General features: G+C 66.6%; 1 protein-coding gene across 2 annotated transcripts in view; it reads left to right on the top strand.

Annotated features, from left to right (window-relative positions):
- The window catches only part of SCN4A (sodium voltage-gated channel alpha subunit 4), a 177,319-nt gene that overhangs the window by 91,983 nt on the left and 67,778 nt on the right, over positions 1 to 17,558 (top strand). For both annotated transcript variants that reach the window (XM_075911769.2, XM_075911768.2), the window contains exons 10-15: positions 241 to 453; positions 1,998 to 2,105; positions 6,712 to 6,820; positions 8,140 to 8,378; positions 16,140 to 16,313; positions 16,865 to 17,221. In XM_075911769.2, the coding sequence (XP_075767884.2) occupies positions 241 to 453; positions 1,998 to 2,105; positions 6,712 to 6,820; positions 8,140 to 8,378; positions 16,140 to 16,313; positions 16,865 to 17,221 (1,200 nt within the window). The remainder of the gene's footprint in view (positions 1 to 240; positions 454 to 1,997; positions 2,106 to 6,711; positions 6,821 to 8,139; positions 8,379 to 16,139; positions 16,314 to 16,864; positions 17,222 to 17,558) is intronic.

Genomic DNA, 17,558 nt, shown 5'->3' with positions numbered 1-17,558 from the left:
AGCATGAGCATCTGGGCTGTTCCTTCGCGCCCATCCCGACAGCCCCGCTGGGAAGCGCCATGCACCCGCCCCGGCTGCACTGCTGGGGAGCACCGTGTAACTCACCGCCCGCGGACACCAGAGCGGGTCGGCCACTGTCAGCCAGGCCTCTGGGTTAGGTGAGAACGTCTCCAGGCCGGGGCCCCAAGGCAGCCTGGCTGGTGGCCTGAGCCGGGCGCGACGTGTCTCTTGCTTCCTCAGACCCTGCGCGCCGCGGGGAAAACCTACATGATCTTCTTTGTGGTGGTGATCTTCCTGGGCTCCTTCTACCTCATCAACCTCATCCTGGCCGTGGTGGCCATGGCCTACGCCGAGCAGAACGACGCCACCATGCTGGAGGAGCAGCAGAAAGAGCAGGAGTTTCAGCAGCTCCTGGAGCAGCTGAAGAAGCACCAGGAGGAGCAAGAGAAAGTGGTCAGTGCGGGGGGCCCGTGGCGGCCCTGGGGGCTCAGGCCAGGCAGGGCAGGACTGGAACTAGGGCTGAGGTGCATGCTGCAGCTCGGGCTGCCGAGCGTAAGGGGTCGGGTGGGAAGGGGGGAGGCAGAAAAGCCCAATGGGCAGAGGCATGAACTCCGCCAGGGCAGTGGCAGGGAGGGGTGAGATCGGGGAGCTAACAGCCCAGCCAGTGAGACGAGAGCCACGCTGCAGGGCCCGTGGCACCACTCAGAGGCCAGGGTTGCAAACGTGGCCCCAAAGAAGCCAGGCAGCTGGGCGCGGGCATCCCCCGAGCCAGCAGGTGTCCTGAAGGGGGCGAATTGGGGATGTCCAGTCCCACCGCTCCATTGGACCCATCTCCGCCTTCAGCTGCCTCGGGCCCTGCCCCTATTGTGAGCAGCAGCGGGGAGGGGCCTTCACAGCTGGGGCGCCGAGCGCGGGCCGCACTGCGGCTGCAAGTGGGCTGTGGGGCCGGGCCAGAGCCATGGGGTGCAGGCGGGGCGTCCCGGCAGCCCGGTCCCACGGGGCATTGCAGCAGGCGTACGCTGGAGTGGCCCTCAGCTGCTCTAGCGCACGCTGAGGGAACGGCCCCGGAGCTGGGGCAGGGGGTGGCGTAAGGCCATGTTTGCCTTCCTGCTGCCCCGGGGCCCCCACGGCCTGGAGCGCCGCCTCATTTCTAGTTCCCACCTGCCCAGCCGGTCTCCCTCCCTCCCCTTCCTCATCTTCCCTGCTCCTCGGCGCCCCGTCTCTTCACCCCTCCCCTCTGACGGCCGAAGGGCTTGCGGGCCCCGGCCGGACGCTGGGAGCGGATGGCGAATGCTCAGCAGTGGGGGGCCTAGGGCTGGGCCCGCACCGAGGAGCAGCGGGCTTTGGTAGCACCTCCAGGCCTGGCCTGAGGAGAGGGCCCCGGTGCATCAGGCACCGCCCAGAACCCATGGAGAGACCGGGCCAGACCAGGCCTGAGAGCTGCCGCGGAACAGCCCCGGGGGCAAGCCAGAGACACGGCCTCTGGGCCAGGGCGGGGCTGGGGGCGCTTGGCACTAGTGATGTGAATCACAGTGCGCCTCTCCGTTCCAAGCCCTCCGTGACATTCGTGAACGAGCCCCTCCCCGTGAGGTTAGGTATTGCCCCCTCCGCCTGCAGACGGGGGAACTGTGACACGGGGCTAGGGGCACCGGGTGCAGCAGGGTGGCAGCCAGCCGTGCTGGGCTCTCGGGCGTGGTTTCCCTTGCAGCCTGGAACGAGCATCCCAAAGCAGCATTTCTGGGGGTGGAATTCAGAAAAAAATCCTTTGGGGTCGATTGACTCAAACTGGGAAAGCTCAGACTCTGGCTGGGGCGTTAAACGGCTTTTAACGGCGGCGTAAGCGGCCGGGGTTCCTAAGAGGTTTTGAAATGAAAGAGGAAGCTTGCTGCTCGAAGCGGCGTCCCCGGGGGTGCCGGTGCAAGTCGACGCACGGGAGGGGGGCTCACACCCTGCGCACCGTGGGGCTCCCCTGGCACAAGTCTCTGGTTTCATTGCAGTTACAAGACCGTAAGTTGAGCAGCAGCGCAGCGGAGAAGACGGGGGGCCCTGTGGCTAACAGCCACGGCAAATCCACAGGCTGCAACGGGAACGTGGAGTCCGAGGAAGTACGTGCTGGTTCCCTCCCGCTCTCTGGGCAGCCTGCACACGGGGACAGGGCTGGGCTCTGACTGCAGAGCCCAGCAGAGGGAGCAAAGGGGAGAGGCCAGACTGGGGTGTCCTGGGGGCTGGGGTTGCTCCAGCTTGGTTCTGATGGGCTCTCCATGCACTGTCCTGTGCCCAGGCCTTTGGGCCAGGTCCCTGCACTAGGCCTCTGTGACGGCGCGTTGGGGGTTCCCCGTCTCCTGCACCCCGAAATGGCACAAACAGACTGCACCAGCCAGTGGAATTGAGGGTGGTTTATTGCTCCTCCAGCACAGCGCAGCACAGATGTAATCTGGTTACAGGAACTGGGCTAGGATGCCTCAGGCCCCCTTGAGATGGGGGAGACTGGGACCCTAAACTCCAGCCCCTTCCCCTAGGCTCTCCTCCATGCCCTCCGACAGCCAGCAACCAACTCACTAACTTCCAGCCCTGCCCCCCAGCCAAGGCAGCATTCCACCTTCCTTTGTTCCTCTCCATGGGGGGTGTCTGGCCACTGGTTTGCATAGTGACTCATCCTGTTTTGCTGGGTCGTGGTCCCCACGGCAGCCAGTGGGGGTTACCCCAGAGCCAGCAGCATAGAAACCAGCCAGGTACCCCCACTACGTCACAGTTCTCCCCCCTCCGAGAGCGAACTGAGCAGGGTCACTCCGCTCGTGACCTAGGGAAGTTCGGGTCCTCTGCGTGGGAACCCGCCCTGGGGACATGGGTGCTCCCCTTGACTCGGGCCGGCCGTGGCGAGGCCCCACATGAATTGGCTTCCCTCTGTCCACTCGCCGCCCCGCTCCAGGGCGACTGGCACAGGCCTGTCCTCGGGGGTCACACCCACCCTTCCACTGGCCTTGATCTCTGGCCAGGGTCTCTCGGGCCGGGGCCATGAGCCCAGCGAGCCTTCTCTGGACAGCCAGGGCGGCTTCCACCCCCGATGCTCCATCCAGGGAGGACTTCCCCTCCCATAACTCTCTCAGCAAGCCCAGAGGGTCCTCTATCTGGGGTAGAGACCCCCAAGCCGCTTTCCTCCTGTCTTGGGCCTTCCCGCCCCTCTGGCAGGAGTCACAGGACCGGCAGTACCGCTGCACGGCTGTAAAGATTCCCGGCCAATAGAAGTGCTGGAGCAGCCTCAGCCGGGTGCTCCGGATCCCCCGGTGGCCCCCAACGGGGGAATCGTGGGCCAAATACAGCAGCTTGAGGCGATACTTTCGGGGGACGACCAGCTGCCGCTCTACCCTCCATGCCCTCGCCTTCCTGGGGGGGAGCCACTCACGGAATAGGAGCCCACGCTCCCGCAGGAATCTCTCCTGGCCACCTCTCCCCCGGGGCTGAGCTGCATGGAGGCCAGCCTGGTCCCTCAGCCTCTGCAAGGAGGGGTCTGCCTGCACCTCAGCCTGGAATTCAGCTGCTGAGGCAGGGATCGGGACCTGTCCCCCACCTTTGCCTAGGTCCGGAGTCCCAGCCTGGCTGGACCCCGTGTCCACTGGGATGGGACCCTGAGGACGCTGCCAGGAATCCTTCCCTGGACCCACGTTGTCAGCCCCCCGCTGGCTCTGGCTCCAGGTAGTGACTAGAGCCCGCTGGGATTCATGGGGCCACTCCTCTAGGTCATTCCCCATCAGCACCTCGGTGGGCAAGTGCGGGTGCACCCCCACTTCCTTGAGGCCTTCCTTCGCCCCCCATTTCAGATGCACCCGGGCTACAGGCACCTTAAACGGGGACCCATCTATGCCCTTCGGGGTCAGCTGCGCGTGGGGTAGTATCCGCTCCGGGGCCACTATGTCGGATCGGGCCAGAGTCACCTCCGCCCCCGTGTCCCAGAAGCCCGTCACCTTCCTACCATCCACCTCCAGGGGTATGAGGCCCTCGCTCCGCAGGGGCCGTCCTGCCCCCACCCGGTACACGGAGAAATCCGCCTCCTGAGAATCAGACCTCCCAGGGGAGGTGCACAGAGCATCCTTCCCCTCTCTCTGAGCTGAGGTTTGCCTGCCAGCCCCTGCCTCTGGGGCAGCCTGCCCTTCCTCCCGCCCCAGCCAGTTAACCCTGGAAAGTCCCCGGTCCTGGGACCTGGTGCACTGAGCCCTCTTGTGGCCTTTTTGCCCACAGCGCTGGCAAGTTAGGCTTTGGGCTGTCTCTGTCCAGGCCCTGGCTGGTTCTCTGGGGCGCAGACGACCTGTTCCTTGGTCTCGCCCCGTAGTTGACTCCCTCCGTCGCTCAGCCGAGATCCGGTCTCTGCGCGGTTCCCTCTCTCTCCGGGACTCCCGTTCACACCCGGACCGGCTCTCCGTGAACTCATCCGCCAGTCTCCCGGCCTCCTGGGGGTTCTCTGGTCTCCGGTCCTTGAGCCACAGCCTCAGTTTGGGTGGGCACGCTTCATAGAACTGCTCCATCATGACCAGCTTGAGCAGCTCCTCTGCGGTCTGGGCTCCGACTCCAGACACCCACTTGCGGCCGTATTGCGCCAGGCGGGAGGCCAGGTCCACATAGGTCTCCCGTGGCCCTTTCTGTACCCCCCGGAACTTCTTCCTGTACATCTCGGGGGTCAGCCCGAACTTGTGCAGCAGGGCCTCCTTGACTCGGTTGTAATCCCCTGGCTGTAGGTCCTCCAGCTGACTGAGCACTCCGGCCGCCTCCTGGCTCAGTGCGGGGATGAGCTCCTGCAGCCAGTCAGCTGGGGGAACCCGTTGCAGTCCACAGGCCCTCTCAAAGGCACTGAGGAACCCGTCTATGTCACCCATGTCCTTCAATTGGGCCACCATGAGCCTCTCCAAGCGTCTGGCAGTCCTGGGACCCTGGGGCCCATCCGCACTTGGCGCAGCCGGTGCCCCGCCGGTTCTCCGCTCTGCCATGGCCAGCTCATGCTGCCGCTGCCTCTCTCGGTCCTGGCGCTCCTTCTCTCGATCTTGGCGCTCCCTCTCTCGGTCCTGGCGGTCCTTCTCTCGGTCCTCTACTTCCAATTCCCTGATCCGCAGCTGGATCTCCAGCCGCCGCAGCTCCGCTGGGCTGGCCCCTGCCCTAGATGGGCTACGGCTTGCAGGCCTCCCGGGAGACGCTGTCTCATCTCTCCGTTGGGTTCCAGCGCTCCTCCCTCTCTCTGAGCCTGACACACTCTCAGGGGGAGTCTGGCTGCTTCCCCTGGGGACAAGATCCTGGCCCTGTGGCTGGTCATTATCTTCCAGCTGGGCAATCAGCTGGGCCTTGGTTGCTTTCTGCACAGGCAAGCCCCTCTCTCTGCACAGCCCCACCAGCTCTGCCTTCAAGAGTCGGGCGTAGGCCATCTGCCCGCTGGGCCCCTCGGTGCAGACTCACCAGTCTAGTGCTGCAGCGCCCCACGATTCCCAGGAACCGCTTCGCTCTGTCTCCAGCACGCCTGGCTCCAGGGCTCTTGCTTCTACAGCGCCTTGTCGCTCACCGCTGGAAGCTCCATCCACGGGGTGCAGTGCATCCCACTCCTGACACCAGTGTGACGGCGCGTTGGGGGTTCCCCGTCTCCTGCACCCCGAAATGGCACAAACAGACTGCACCAGCCAGTGGAATTGAGGGTGGTTTATTGCTCCTCCAGCACAGCGCAGCACAGATGTAATCTGGTTACAGGAACTGGGCTAGGATGCCTCAGGCCCCCTTGAGATGGGGGAGACTGGGCCCCTAAACTCCAGCTCCTTCCCCTAGGCTCTCCTCCATGCCCTCCGACAGCCAGCAACCAACTCACTAACTTCCAGCCCTGCCCCCCAGCCAAGGCAGCATTCCACCTTCCTTTGTTCCTCTCCATGGGGGGTGTCTGGCCACTGGTTTGCATAGTGACTCATCCTGTTTTGCTGGGTCGTGGTCCCCACGGCAGCCAGTGGGGGTTACCCCAGAGCCAGCAGCATAGAAACCAGCCAGGTACCCCCACTACGTCACAGCCTCCAGCTGCATCTCCCAGGGCACAGGAGAGGCCTGGACACCCCAGTCCCGCCGTGCGTGCAGGGGACCGGGCTAGGGGAGCTCCCCAGGTCTCCTCCAGTCCCGCGACTCCACGAGAGGCTGCCAGGCCTCTGAACTTGCCCTGTGAATTCTGCTCTCGGGCTGCCCGTGTCAGCTGCGGTTCCTGCCGCACAGTGAGCCCGCTCTGCGCGGGACGTGCCTGGCCGCAGCGGGAGGACTGGTTCCCGGCTCTGGCGGGCAGGCGCGTGCCGGCTCTGCTCATGCTGGGGAGCTGGCCAGGGACACGTGGATGTTCTCCAGTGGCTACGCCATGCCCAGGCCGCCCCGGCTCCAGGGCCGGTTTGAGTGCACTAGCCTGCGCAAAGCAAGCGCCACGCTGGGAATTACAGCCCGTGGCAGTGCAAACGCCCGCCCTGGAAGCCAGCATCCCAACTGCATGGCCGGGGGGGGGCTTGGATCCCCCCTTTCGCACGGCCCAGCCTGGGAGCAGCGTCCCCCTAAGCCGCGCGGCAGCCCAGCTGGGCAGGGATTCTCAGTCCGCTCCCTGCAGGGAGCCTGGAGCCTGGCAGGGGCGGGGCTGGTGAACCCCTGGGCAGCTGAGAGGGAACGCTGCCTGGGAGCCCAGCTCTGGTGTGTGACCCACTCTCCTTTTTGTAGCCAAGCCCCCGCGATGGGCAAGACCAGCCTGATCCCGATGGCCTGGCGGGGCCTGGTCTCCAGCAGCGCGCGGAGAGCGCCGTCAGCATCATCTCCAACGCCATGGAAGGTAGAGGGGCCGTGCCGCCCGCCGGGCCGCAGAGGGCTCTGTAGGGCTGGGTGGCCGACCCAGAGCGGAAGCAGCAGGGTTTCAGGGCACAGGGACAGGGCTTGGCCGGGAGCTGGCGGGTGCAGGCCCCACTCTCGCACGCAGCCCAGCGGGTCGCCCTGCTCGGAAGAGTAGCCAGCACCGTCTTCCAGCGAGGGAGGGCACCCCCGCGCCTCCGGGGCCGTGCCAGGACCCCCCTCTGCGGGCTAGAAACTTGCCTGATTTCCAGCCTGCACGTACTGTTCCGCCCTTCCGTTCGTGGGGCAGTGGTCTCCTGCCCCTGCCCCATCCCAGGCTCGCTGTCCATACGATTCAGTCCCCCAGCTCCGGTCTAGCCACACTGTGCTGGTCCCCTCTTCCTCACCCTCTGTGTGCTGCTTGCCTAGACTGTCAGGTTGGGCAGTGCGGGTCCAGTCCCCCGTACTGCCGGGCCCCCGAGGTGACTGTCCGTGTCAGCAGCCTCTTCCAGGCCCTGCTGAGCACCTGGGAGCGCTCGTTGCCGGCTTTGGGCAGAGGCGTGTACTGGGGGCTGCCCGGGGCTCGGCAGGCGGTGGGCTCAGGGCAGGCTTCCAAAGGGACGGCGGAACAAGTAGAGCGAGATTGCGAACCGGCGCGATGGCACGTCCGGGCTCTGAGCTCCTGGCTGCCCGGCCGGGCCCCCGGGACGATTCTCGTAACCCGGCTGCCGGGCACGGGCTTGTAGTCTGGACCAGCCGGTGCTGCCCTTCCGTCTCCCTAGCAGGGAGAGCAGGAGCGAGTCTGTAACTGCCCAGATCAAAGCACCCTGTATTCAGCCCCTGCCCCCTGCCCGCTGGGAACCCACATCCCAAAGCAGTCCGCTGGTCAGCTCGGGCGTTCCAGCTGGCCCCACTGTTCGGGGGAGGGAGCAGTGAGGGCGGGGTCGACTCGTGGACTATGATAAGCATTTGCTTATCGGAGAGTCGACTAGTCAACTCGTCCTTAACATCCGTAGCCTGGAGAGGAGCAGGCAGGCTCTGCTGTGGCTTTGCATCCAGCCTCCTGCTTGCGGTGCCGTGTCCCGCCGGCGCCTGCTGCACCCCCGACCCCTACCACATCCGCAGCCCCAAGCGGTCCCTTGCACAAGCATAGTGACAAGCGTGGCACGCACCCACCGCGCTCCGACCCCGCGCCCACGGCCCCACGCCTTAACCTGGCTGCCAATGCCTGGCGGGATCCCGGGTCCTCAGCCGAGCTCCCATCCGGTGGCTTGGCCGGTGCCACGCGCAGCGAGTGTTGCAGGGTCTGTCTCTTGTTTTCAGAGCTGGAGGAGGCTCACCAGAAGTGCCCGCCCTGGTGGTATAAATTCGCCCACACCTTCCTGGTCTGGGACTGCTGCCCCCTCTGGCTGAAGCTGAAGGCCTTGGTGCGGCTGATCGTCATGGACCCGTTTGTCGACCTGGGCATCACAATCTGCATCGTGCTCAACACGCTCTTCATGGCCATGGAGCACTACCCCATGACCGAGGAGTTTGAGAACGTGCTGACGGTGGGGAACCTGGTAGGAATTTGCCCGGCGTCGAGTCTTCCTGGATCGCCCTTCGGCGCAGCTAGCGCGGCGGGTGGGGGAGGGCCCTGCCGGGAGGGTGCTGAGCACAGCCGGAGCGCAGTGGGATTGCTCCACCACCGCCCCCTTGTTCCTGGCACCTGCTCAGCCTGATGGCGCGTGGGCTGGGGGAACCATGAGGCGGATGGGTCCCTGCCCTGCCAGCGTGGGCAATTCCAAGAGAAGACCCCAGGGGCCCAGGCGAGACCCCGGTGCACCAGGCTTGGCCCCGAGGACTGGTCAGGCCGGCCTGGGCTCTGCCCGGGCCCCGGCTCGTTACCCGCCTGGGTGTCCGGGGCTTTTCCAAGGAGCCAAAGGGAGGCAGGCACCCAAATCCCACCGGGATCTGGAAGGAAGCGCCTAACTCCTGTCGGCTCCCTGGGAGCCCAGCCAGCCTGAGCAGCTCCTGTGTCCACAGTGCAGACGTGGCCCCGTGGCCCAGGGGGCGAAATGACCCCGACTCTCCCTCCATGCGGCGCGCGCCGGTTCCCTTTGCAGCGGAGCAGGGCCCAGCCTCCCCCGCCAGCCCGGCCCGAGCCCCGGTGCAGCTGCCCAGCCGGGCGGCGCGCGTCACATACCAGCGCTGGCTCTGATTTCAGTCAGGAAATCCAAGGGGATTAATGGGCGATTGGGTTTAGCACAGGCTATTTACAAGCCTGCTGCAGCCGGGCGGGCAGGGAGCCTGGCCGGGTCCGTGGCAGGCCGAGCGGGGGAGCGTGCTCCCAGGTGGCCGCACCCCGTGTGCCGGGGGCGCCCCGCACTTCAAACCCTGCTCCCCAGGACGTGGCCTGAGCACGGGGGCCAGCCGCTCCCACGCAGCAGGGAGCAGGGGGGACCCGGCTGCAGGCCGACGCGGACGAGCAGCTGACGAGGCCCCAGAAGGACGTGGTGGAGTCACCCCCGTGGGGCCGGGTGGGAACCGAGAGGCAGCACAAGCTGCACAGGAGCCGGGCCTGGGGGCTGAGCGGGCTTTCTGGATCCAGAGAGCCCAGGCCCAAAGGGGCCACCGTGATCGCCTAGTCCGGCCTCCTGGATTCGCAGCCAGAGAGCAGCCCCAGAGCAGCGCTCCCCGTGCCCGTCGCTGTGGCTTCCCTCCCTCACCTGGGGCCAGGTTCTCAGAAGAGCTCAGCACCCAAGGTGCAAACCTGGGTTGCTCTGTGCCTCGGTTTCCCCATCAGTACAATGAGGACGATCTCCCCCTCTACTGCTCACCCCCCCGTTTGCTTAGTGGGGGAGCTGCTCAGGACAGGGGCCCTCGGTGTCGGTGCAGCCCACAGCACAGTGGGGCCTGTGGGCTCCCTCACACAAGTCCTCGCTGGCGCTCGCGCTGCCCCACTCTGCTGCAGTACGGGGCCAATGGCCCTTCGGGTGCCCTCGGCGGGCAGGGGTCCAGCCCGAGGCCTGTTCCCCCCATCGCCCCCTTCTCCCCACCCCGGCGTGTGTTTTCTGGCTGGGGCTCATTGCCGGGCACAGCCGGGCATCCTTGCTTCACGCCTGGCTCCCTTCCCAGCGTGGTACCTGGGGCCAAGCTCCCACGCTGATTTCAGGGTGCTGGCGCCGCACTCCGACTGCCCAGCCTGTGCAGAGGGCAGAGGTCTGAGTATGGGGCAGGGGAGGGGCAGCGGCACCACAGGGGGCCTTGGGGGCAGTGGGGCAGGGACACACAATCTCTCCCCAAGTGGCCAGGTGGGTACGTGGGACGAGGTGCAGCAGTGCCTGTTGGGGGTGGGCACGTTCTGTGCTGGAGCGGAAACCCAGCCATGCGGCTGGAATCTCAGCCGCCAGCTGCCAGACTGGCGGGCACAGAACCCTTGTCAAACCGGCCCAGGGAGCCAGGACCGCTTGGTGCCATGGGAGGGCCCAGCTCAGCCGGGAAGGGGAGGGGCCAAACCGATGCGCCAGACCCGCTCTCCTCCCTCCCTGGCCAGCCCCTCTTGGCCTGAGCCCCGAACCTCTGTGGGGGGTGAGCAAAGGGAGGTAGAATGGCGACCTTCTCCTCCCTGGGCTCCCGGGAGCCCCGTGCCTCCCGCAGCCGAGCGCAGCCCGGAGGGTTCGCCCCGCTGCCCCGTCGGGCCCAGAGCCCGGTGGCCGGGCGGGAGGATGCAGTTCTGGTCCCTGGGGCCTGCAGAGCCGTGTCCCAACGGGAAGCAGGGATGGGAATGTGGACTCGTGCACCCAGGTAACCGATAAGCCTGGGCTCATCCGTGAACCCTCACGATCCCCACCCCCGCCTCGGTAGCAGAGGGAGCAGTGGGGGGAGCAGGGAGGAGCCAGGGCTTGTGGGGAGCTGACTTAAAAGCTGGCCCCGTGCGAGCACCGTCTCCTGCCCCCCCTCGCGTGCAAACGTGTCACCACTGAAAAATCCAGCAGTTCCGCACTGACACAAGCGAGTGAGACATCCCCAGGGGACGCGAAGTCATCACCCCGGCCCCACGTGCGACTGCCACCAGCCCAGCCCCACGGCGTGCAGCCAGGGAGGGGGCTAATCGCCCCCCTGTGGAGGGGATGGAGAAGCGTGCCAGTGAGACCCTAAGGTGGAAACGCCGCATCGGCTTCCCAGCCGCCGCCTCAGGTGAGGAGCAGGGCAGAGCCAGACTCCCACGGGTCTCGCCAGGGCGCTGAGCCCCTGGGACGCCTGGACCATCTGCTTAGTTTGATTTTCCTGTGCAGCTCAAGCTTGGTGCTCTGCCGTTTAGGGCACGTCTGCGCTCGGGGGCGTGATGGGCCAGATGGGGACACGTCTGCACTGCGCTCGGGGGCGTGATGGGCCAGATGGGGACATGTCTGCACTGCGCTCGGGGGCGTGATGGGCCACATGGGGACACATCTGCACTGCGCTCGGGGGCGTGATGGGCCAGATGGGGACACGTCTGCACTGCGCTCGGGGGCGTGTGCTCCCTTTGGGGACACGTCTGCACTGCGCTCGGGGGCGTGTGCTCCCTGTGGGGACACGTCTGCACTGCGCTCGGGGGCGTGTGCTCCCTGTGGGGACACGTCTGCACTGCGCTCGGGGGCGTGTGCTCCCTGTGGGGACACGTCTGCACTGCGCTCGGGGGCGTGTGCTCCCTGTGGGGACACGTCTGCACTGCATTCGGGGGCGTGTGCTCCCTGTGGGGACACGTCTGCACTGCACTCGGGGGCGTGTGCTCCCTTTGGGGACACATCTGCACTGCACTCGGGGGCGTGTGCTCCTTGTGGGGACACGTCTGCACTGCACTCGGGGGCGTGTGCTCCCTTTGGGGACACGTCTGCACTGCGCTCGGGGGCGTGTGCTCCCTGTGGGGACACGTCTGCACTGCGCTCGGGGGCGTGTGCTCCCTGTGGGGACACGTCTGCACTGCATTCGGGGGCGTGTGCTCCCTGTGGGGACACGTCTGCACTGCACTCGGGGGCGTGTGCTCCCTTTGGGGACACATCTGCACTGCACTCGGGGGCGTGTGCTCCTTGTGGGGACACGTCTGCACTGCGCTCGGGGGCGTGTGCTCCCTGTGGGGACACGTCTGCACTGCGCTCGGGGGCCTGTGCTCCCTGTGGGGACACGTCTGCACTGCACTCGGGGGCCTGTGCTCCCTTTGGGGACACGTCTGCACTGCGCTCGGGGGCGTGTGCTCCCTGTGGGGACACGTCTGCACTGCGCTCGGGGGCGTGTGCTCCCTTTGGGGACACGTCTGCACTGCACTCGGGGGCGTGTGCTCCCTTTGGGGACACGTCTGCACTGCACTCGGGGGCCTGTGCTCCCTTTGGGGACACGTCTGCACTGCACTCGGGGGCGTGTGCTCCCTGTGGGGACACGTCTGCACTGCACTCGGGGGCCTGTGCTCCCTTTGGGGACACGTCTGCACTGCGCTCGGGGGCCTGTGCTCCCTGTGGGGATACGTCTGCACTGCACTCGGGGGCGTGTGCTCCCTGTGGGGACATGTCTGCACTGCACTCGGGGGCGTGTGCTCCCTGTGGGGACACGTCTGCACTGCGCTCGGGGGCCTGTGCTCCCTTTGGGGACACGTCTGCACTGCGCTCGGGGGCCTGTGCTCCCTGTGGGGACACGTCTGCACTGCACTCGGGGGCGTGATGGGCCACATGGGGACACCTCTGCACTGCGCTCGGGGGCGTGTGCTCCCTTAGGGGACACGTCTGCACTGCACTCGGGGGCGTGTGCTCCCTGTGGGGACACGTCTGCACTGCGCTCGGGGGCGTGTGCTCCCTGTGGGGACACGTCTGCACTGCGCTTGGGGGCGTGTGCTCCCTTTGGGGACACGTCTGCACTTCACTCGGGGGCCTGTGCTCCCTTTGGGGACACGTCTGCACTGCGCTCGGGGGCGTGTGCTCCCTGTGGGGACACGTCTGCACTGCACTCGGGGGCCTGTGCTCCCTTTGGGGACATGTCTGCACTGCACTCGGGGGCGTGATGGGCCAGATGGGGACACGTCTGCACTGCGCTCGGGGGCCTGTGCTCCCTTTGGGGACACGTCTGCACTGCGCTCGGGGGCCTGTGCTCCCTTTGGGGACACGTCTGCACTGCGCTCGGGGGCCTGTGCTCCCTTTGGGGACACGTCTGCACTGCGCTCGGGGGCCTGTGCTCCCTGTGGGGACACGTCTGCACTGCACTCGGGGGCGTGATGGGCCACATGGGGACACCTCTGCACTGCGCTCGGGGGCGTGTGCTCCCTTAGGGGACACGTCTGCACTGCACTCGGGGGCGTGTGCTCCCTGTGGGGACACGTCTGCACTGCGCTCGGGGGCGTGTGCTCCCTGTGGGGACACGTCTGCACTGCGCTTGGGGGCGTGTGCTCCCTTTGGGGACACGTCTGCACTGCACTCGGGGGCCTGTGCTCCCTTTGGGGACACGTCTGCACTGCGCTCGGGGGCCTGTGCTCCCTGTGGGGACACGTCTGCACTGCACTCGGGGGCGTGTGCTCCCTGTGGGGACACGTCTGCACTGCGCTCGGGGGCCTGTGCTCCCTTTGGGGACACGTCTGCACTGCGCTCGGGGGCCTGTGCTCCCTTTGGGGACACGTCTGCACTTCACTCGGGGGCCTGTGCTCCCTTTGGGGACACGTCTGCACTGCGCTCGGGGGCGTGTGCTCCCTGTGGGGACACGTTTGCACTGCACTCGGGGGCCTGTGCTCCCTTTGGGGACACGTCTGCACTGCACTCGGGGGCGTGATGGGCCAGATGGGGACACGTCTGCACTGCACTCGGGGGCCTGTGCTCCCTTTGGGGACACGTCTGCACTGCGCTCGGGGGCCTGTGCTCCCTTTGGGGACACGTCTGCACTGCGCTCGGGGGCCTGTGCTCCCTTTGGGGACACGTCTGCACTGCGCTCGGGGGCCTGTGCTCCCTGTGGGGACACGTCTGCACTGCACTCGGGGGCGTGATGGGCCACATGGGGACACCTCTGCACTGCGCTCGGGGGCGTGTGCTCCCTTAGGGGACACGTCTGCACTGCACTCGGGGGCGTGTGCTCCCTGTGGGGACACGTCTGCACTGCGCTCGGGGGCGTGTGCTCCCTGTGGGGACACGTCTGCACTGCGCTTGGGGGCGTGTGCTCCCTTTGGGGACACGTCTGCACTGCACTCGGGGGCCTGTGCTCCCTTTGGGGACACGTCTGCACTGCGCTCGGGGGCCTGTGCTCCCTGTGGGGACACGTCTGCACTGCGCTCGGGGGCGTGATGGGCCACATGGGGACACCTCTGCACTGCGCTCGGGGGCGTGTGCTCCCTTAGGGGACACGTCTGCACTGCACTCGGGGGCGTGTGCTCCCTGTGGGGACACGTCTGCACTGCGCTCGGGGGCGTGTGCTCCCTGTGGGGACACGTCTGCACTGCGCTTGGGGGCGTGTGCTCCCTTTGGGGACACGTCTGCACTGCGCTCGGGGGCCTGTGCTCCCTGTGGGGACACGTCTGCACTGCACTCGGGGGTGTGTGCTCCCTGTGGGGACACGTCTGCACTGCGCTCGGGGGCCTGTGCTCCCTTTGGGGACACGTCTGCACTGCGCTCGGGGGCCTGTGCTCCCTTTGGGGACACGTCTGCACTGCACTCGGGGGCGTGATGGGCCAGATGGGGACACGTCTGCACTGCGCTCGGGGGCCTGTGCTCCCTTTGGGGAAACGTCTGCACTGCGCTCGGGGGCCTGTGCTCCCTTTGGGGACACGTCTGCACTGCGCTCGGGGGCCTGTGCTCCCTGTGGGGACACGTCTGCACTGCGCTCGGGGGCGTGTGCTCCCTGTGGGGACACGTCTGCACTGCACTCGGGGGCGTGATGGGCCACATGGGGACACCTCTGCACTGCGCTCGGGGGCGTGTGCTCCCTTAGGGGACACGTCTGCACTGCACTCGGGGGCCTGTGCTCCCTTTGGGGACACGTCTGCACTGCGCTCGGGGGCCTGTGCTCCCTTTGGGGACACGTCTGCACTGCGCTCGGGGACCTGTGCTCCCTGTGGGGACACGTCTGCACTGCGCTCGGGGGCGTGTGCTCCCTTAGGGGACACGTCTGCACTGCACTCGGGGGCGTGATGGGCCACATGGGGACACCTCTGCACTGCGCTCGGGGGCGTGTGCTCCCTTAGGGGACACGTCTGCACTGCACTCGGGGGCGTGTGCTCCCTGTGGGGACATGTCTGCACTGCACTCGGGGGTGTGTGCTTCCAGTGGGGACACGTCTGCACTGCACTCGGGGGCCTGTGCTCCCTTTGGGGACACGTCTGCACTGCACTCGGGGGCGTGTGCTCCCTGTGGGGACACGTCTGCACTGCGTTCGGGGGCGTGTGCTCCCTGTGGGGTCACGTCTGCACTGCGCTCGGGGGCGTGTGCTCCCTGTGGGGACACGTCTGCACTGCGCTCAGGGGCCTGTGCTCCCTGTGGGGACACGTCTGCACTGCGCTCGGGGGCGTGTGCTCCCTGTGGGGACACGTCTGCACTGCGCTCGGGGCTGTGTGCTCCCTGTGGGGACACGTCTGCACTGCACTCGGAGGCGTGATGCAGCCCCTGTCGTCCAGGCCCAGCTCCTGGGGGGCTGCGGTTTAGGGGCCCGAGGCTGCGTCCCTGCCCACCTAGGTACGAGGCATTTTGTCAGGTCTGTTCCCTGGAATGTAGCTCCATCCCCTGGCAGATCTCGGCCTGGCTAGCCCGCTGTGTCTGCACCTCCTGCCGCCCGGGCAGCGCTGTGCCTCCTTGGCCCCGTTGGCCTCCCGGCTCTGCACTGCTCTGTAACTAGCCCCGTGAGACTTTCCTGGGCTGCCCCGGACCATGGCGGGCCGACCCCGTGTCCCTGGGGATGCCCTGGCTGGCTACGGGTGAGGGTCTGTCCCAGGATGGAGTCTGCCCTTGCCCACTGGTGCGGGGCGAGTCCCAGAGCCCTGCTCTCACTGCTGCCCTAGCCAGGGGGGGAGCTCCTGCAGCCCTGCCTTCTCTCGCGCACCCTCCCGCCCCCGCGTGCCGCGGACCGTAGGGGGAGCCGCGTGGCGCCTGTGGCTGAGAGTTCGTGGCCCGTGGCTGGAGGAGCGATCTGGGGTGGGGGTGGGCTGGCCCGTGTGCTCGGCGCAGGGGCCGTGGTGCATGGTAGGCGGGCCAGCCGGGGCCGGTGCAGCCGTGCAAAGAGCAGCAGGCCTGGGACCGGCCCCAAGCTCAGTCACCAGGCTGCCTACGACCGGGCAGGTTCCCTGGACCCGTCCCGCCGTCGAGGGCTGGAGACGGGCTCTGATGGGGGCTGTTTTCCAGGTCTTCACCGGGATCTTCACGGCGGAGATGGTGCTGAAGCTCGTCGCCCTGGACCCCTACGAGTACTTCCAGCAGGGCTGGAACATCTTCGACAGCATCATCGTCACCCTGAGCTTGGTGGAGCTGGGCCTGGCCAACGTGCAGGGCCTCTCCGTGCTCCGCTCCTTCCGCCTGGTAGGCTCCTGGGCCCCGCTGCTGGGGGACAGACCCACTGGCCGGCACTGGGTTTGGGGGCAGGACGGGCACACGCCCGAGCTGGGAGCGCAGCGGGCGCCGGGAAGGCGTCTGGACTGTCCGTCTGAGGGGAAACAGCCACAGCAGCCTCCTTCCCCCTCCCACCTGCCCATCTCCCTGGGGCAGCCGCAAAACACCCAGGCACATTGGCGTTGCTGCAGAGCTGATCTAGGACCAGTGGGGGGCGGTTCCAAGTCCCAGCGTCCTGTCTCTGCCCAGCTAGCAGCAGAGACCCTGCAGGCGCTTACTAGCTATGAGACCCACAACAGTTTTCACCTCTCCCCCCGCCCAGTGTTTAGAGGTTGGGTTAGGCCTGGGCGCCGCAGGCTTCATACCCCTTCCAAAATGCTTGGGTTTTCGTATTTCCTGCTATCAGCCTGGATGCCATCCAGCGCTGTCACTCAGAATCCTGCATCCCCTCGAGGTCAGTGGGATCTAGTGGCAGGGAGTTCCACAGGCCAATCGAGGGTTCTGTTTCCTCCTCCTTGCAGCTGAGAGTTTTCAAGCTCGCCAAGTCCTGGCCAACCCTCAACATGCTCATAAAGATCATCGGCAACTCTGTGGGTGCTCTGGGAAACCTCACCCTGGTACTGGCCATCATCGTCTTCATCTTCGCCGTGGTGGGCATGCAGCTGTTTGGGAAGAGCTACAAGGAGTGCGTGTGCAAGATCTCCCAGGACTGCACGCTGCCCCGCTGGCACATGCACGACTTCTTCCACTCCTTCCTCATCATCTTCCGCATCCTGTGCGGGGAATGGATCGAGACCATGTGGGACTGCATGGAGGTGGCTGGCCAGCCCATGTGCCTCGTTGTCTTCTTGATGGTCATGGTCATCGGGAATCTCGTGGTGAGTCGCTGGCTTGAGTGTCGCTTGTGCGAGGCAGCGGGGATTGTGTTTGCACTGTCGGCTTTGTCGTGCTGCGTGTGATCCCTGCTGCCCTGCAGTGACTCCGCGTGGGCGCAGTGCCCAGGGGCGGATGGGATCTGGGGAGACTCCTAAGGGGAGGCAGGTAGGGAATGGCCTGGCCGGCCTGGCCCGAGGGGGAGGATGCAGCCGGTGATAGTCAGATACCACCTGGGCCCGGGAAGCTCCCGGGCGGGGGAGGGGCTGCCTAGGGGGCTGGGACCAGTTGCTGGGTGGGTGAGTTTTCGGCTGGCTTAGCGAGGGGGAGTCTAGCTGGCTT

This window comes from Pelodiscus sinensis, chromosome 29, assembly GCF_052426305.1.
Source record: "Pelodiscus sinensis isolate ZL-2025 chromosome 29, ASM5242630v1, whole genome shotgun sequence".
In the NCBI taxonomy this organism is placed as follows: Eukaryota; Metazoa; Chordata; order Testudines; family Trionychidae; genus Pelodiscus; species Pelodiscus sinensis.
This window is presented reverse-complemented; position numbering and strand designations above follow the sequence as displayed.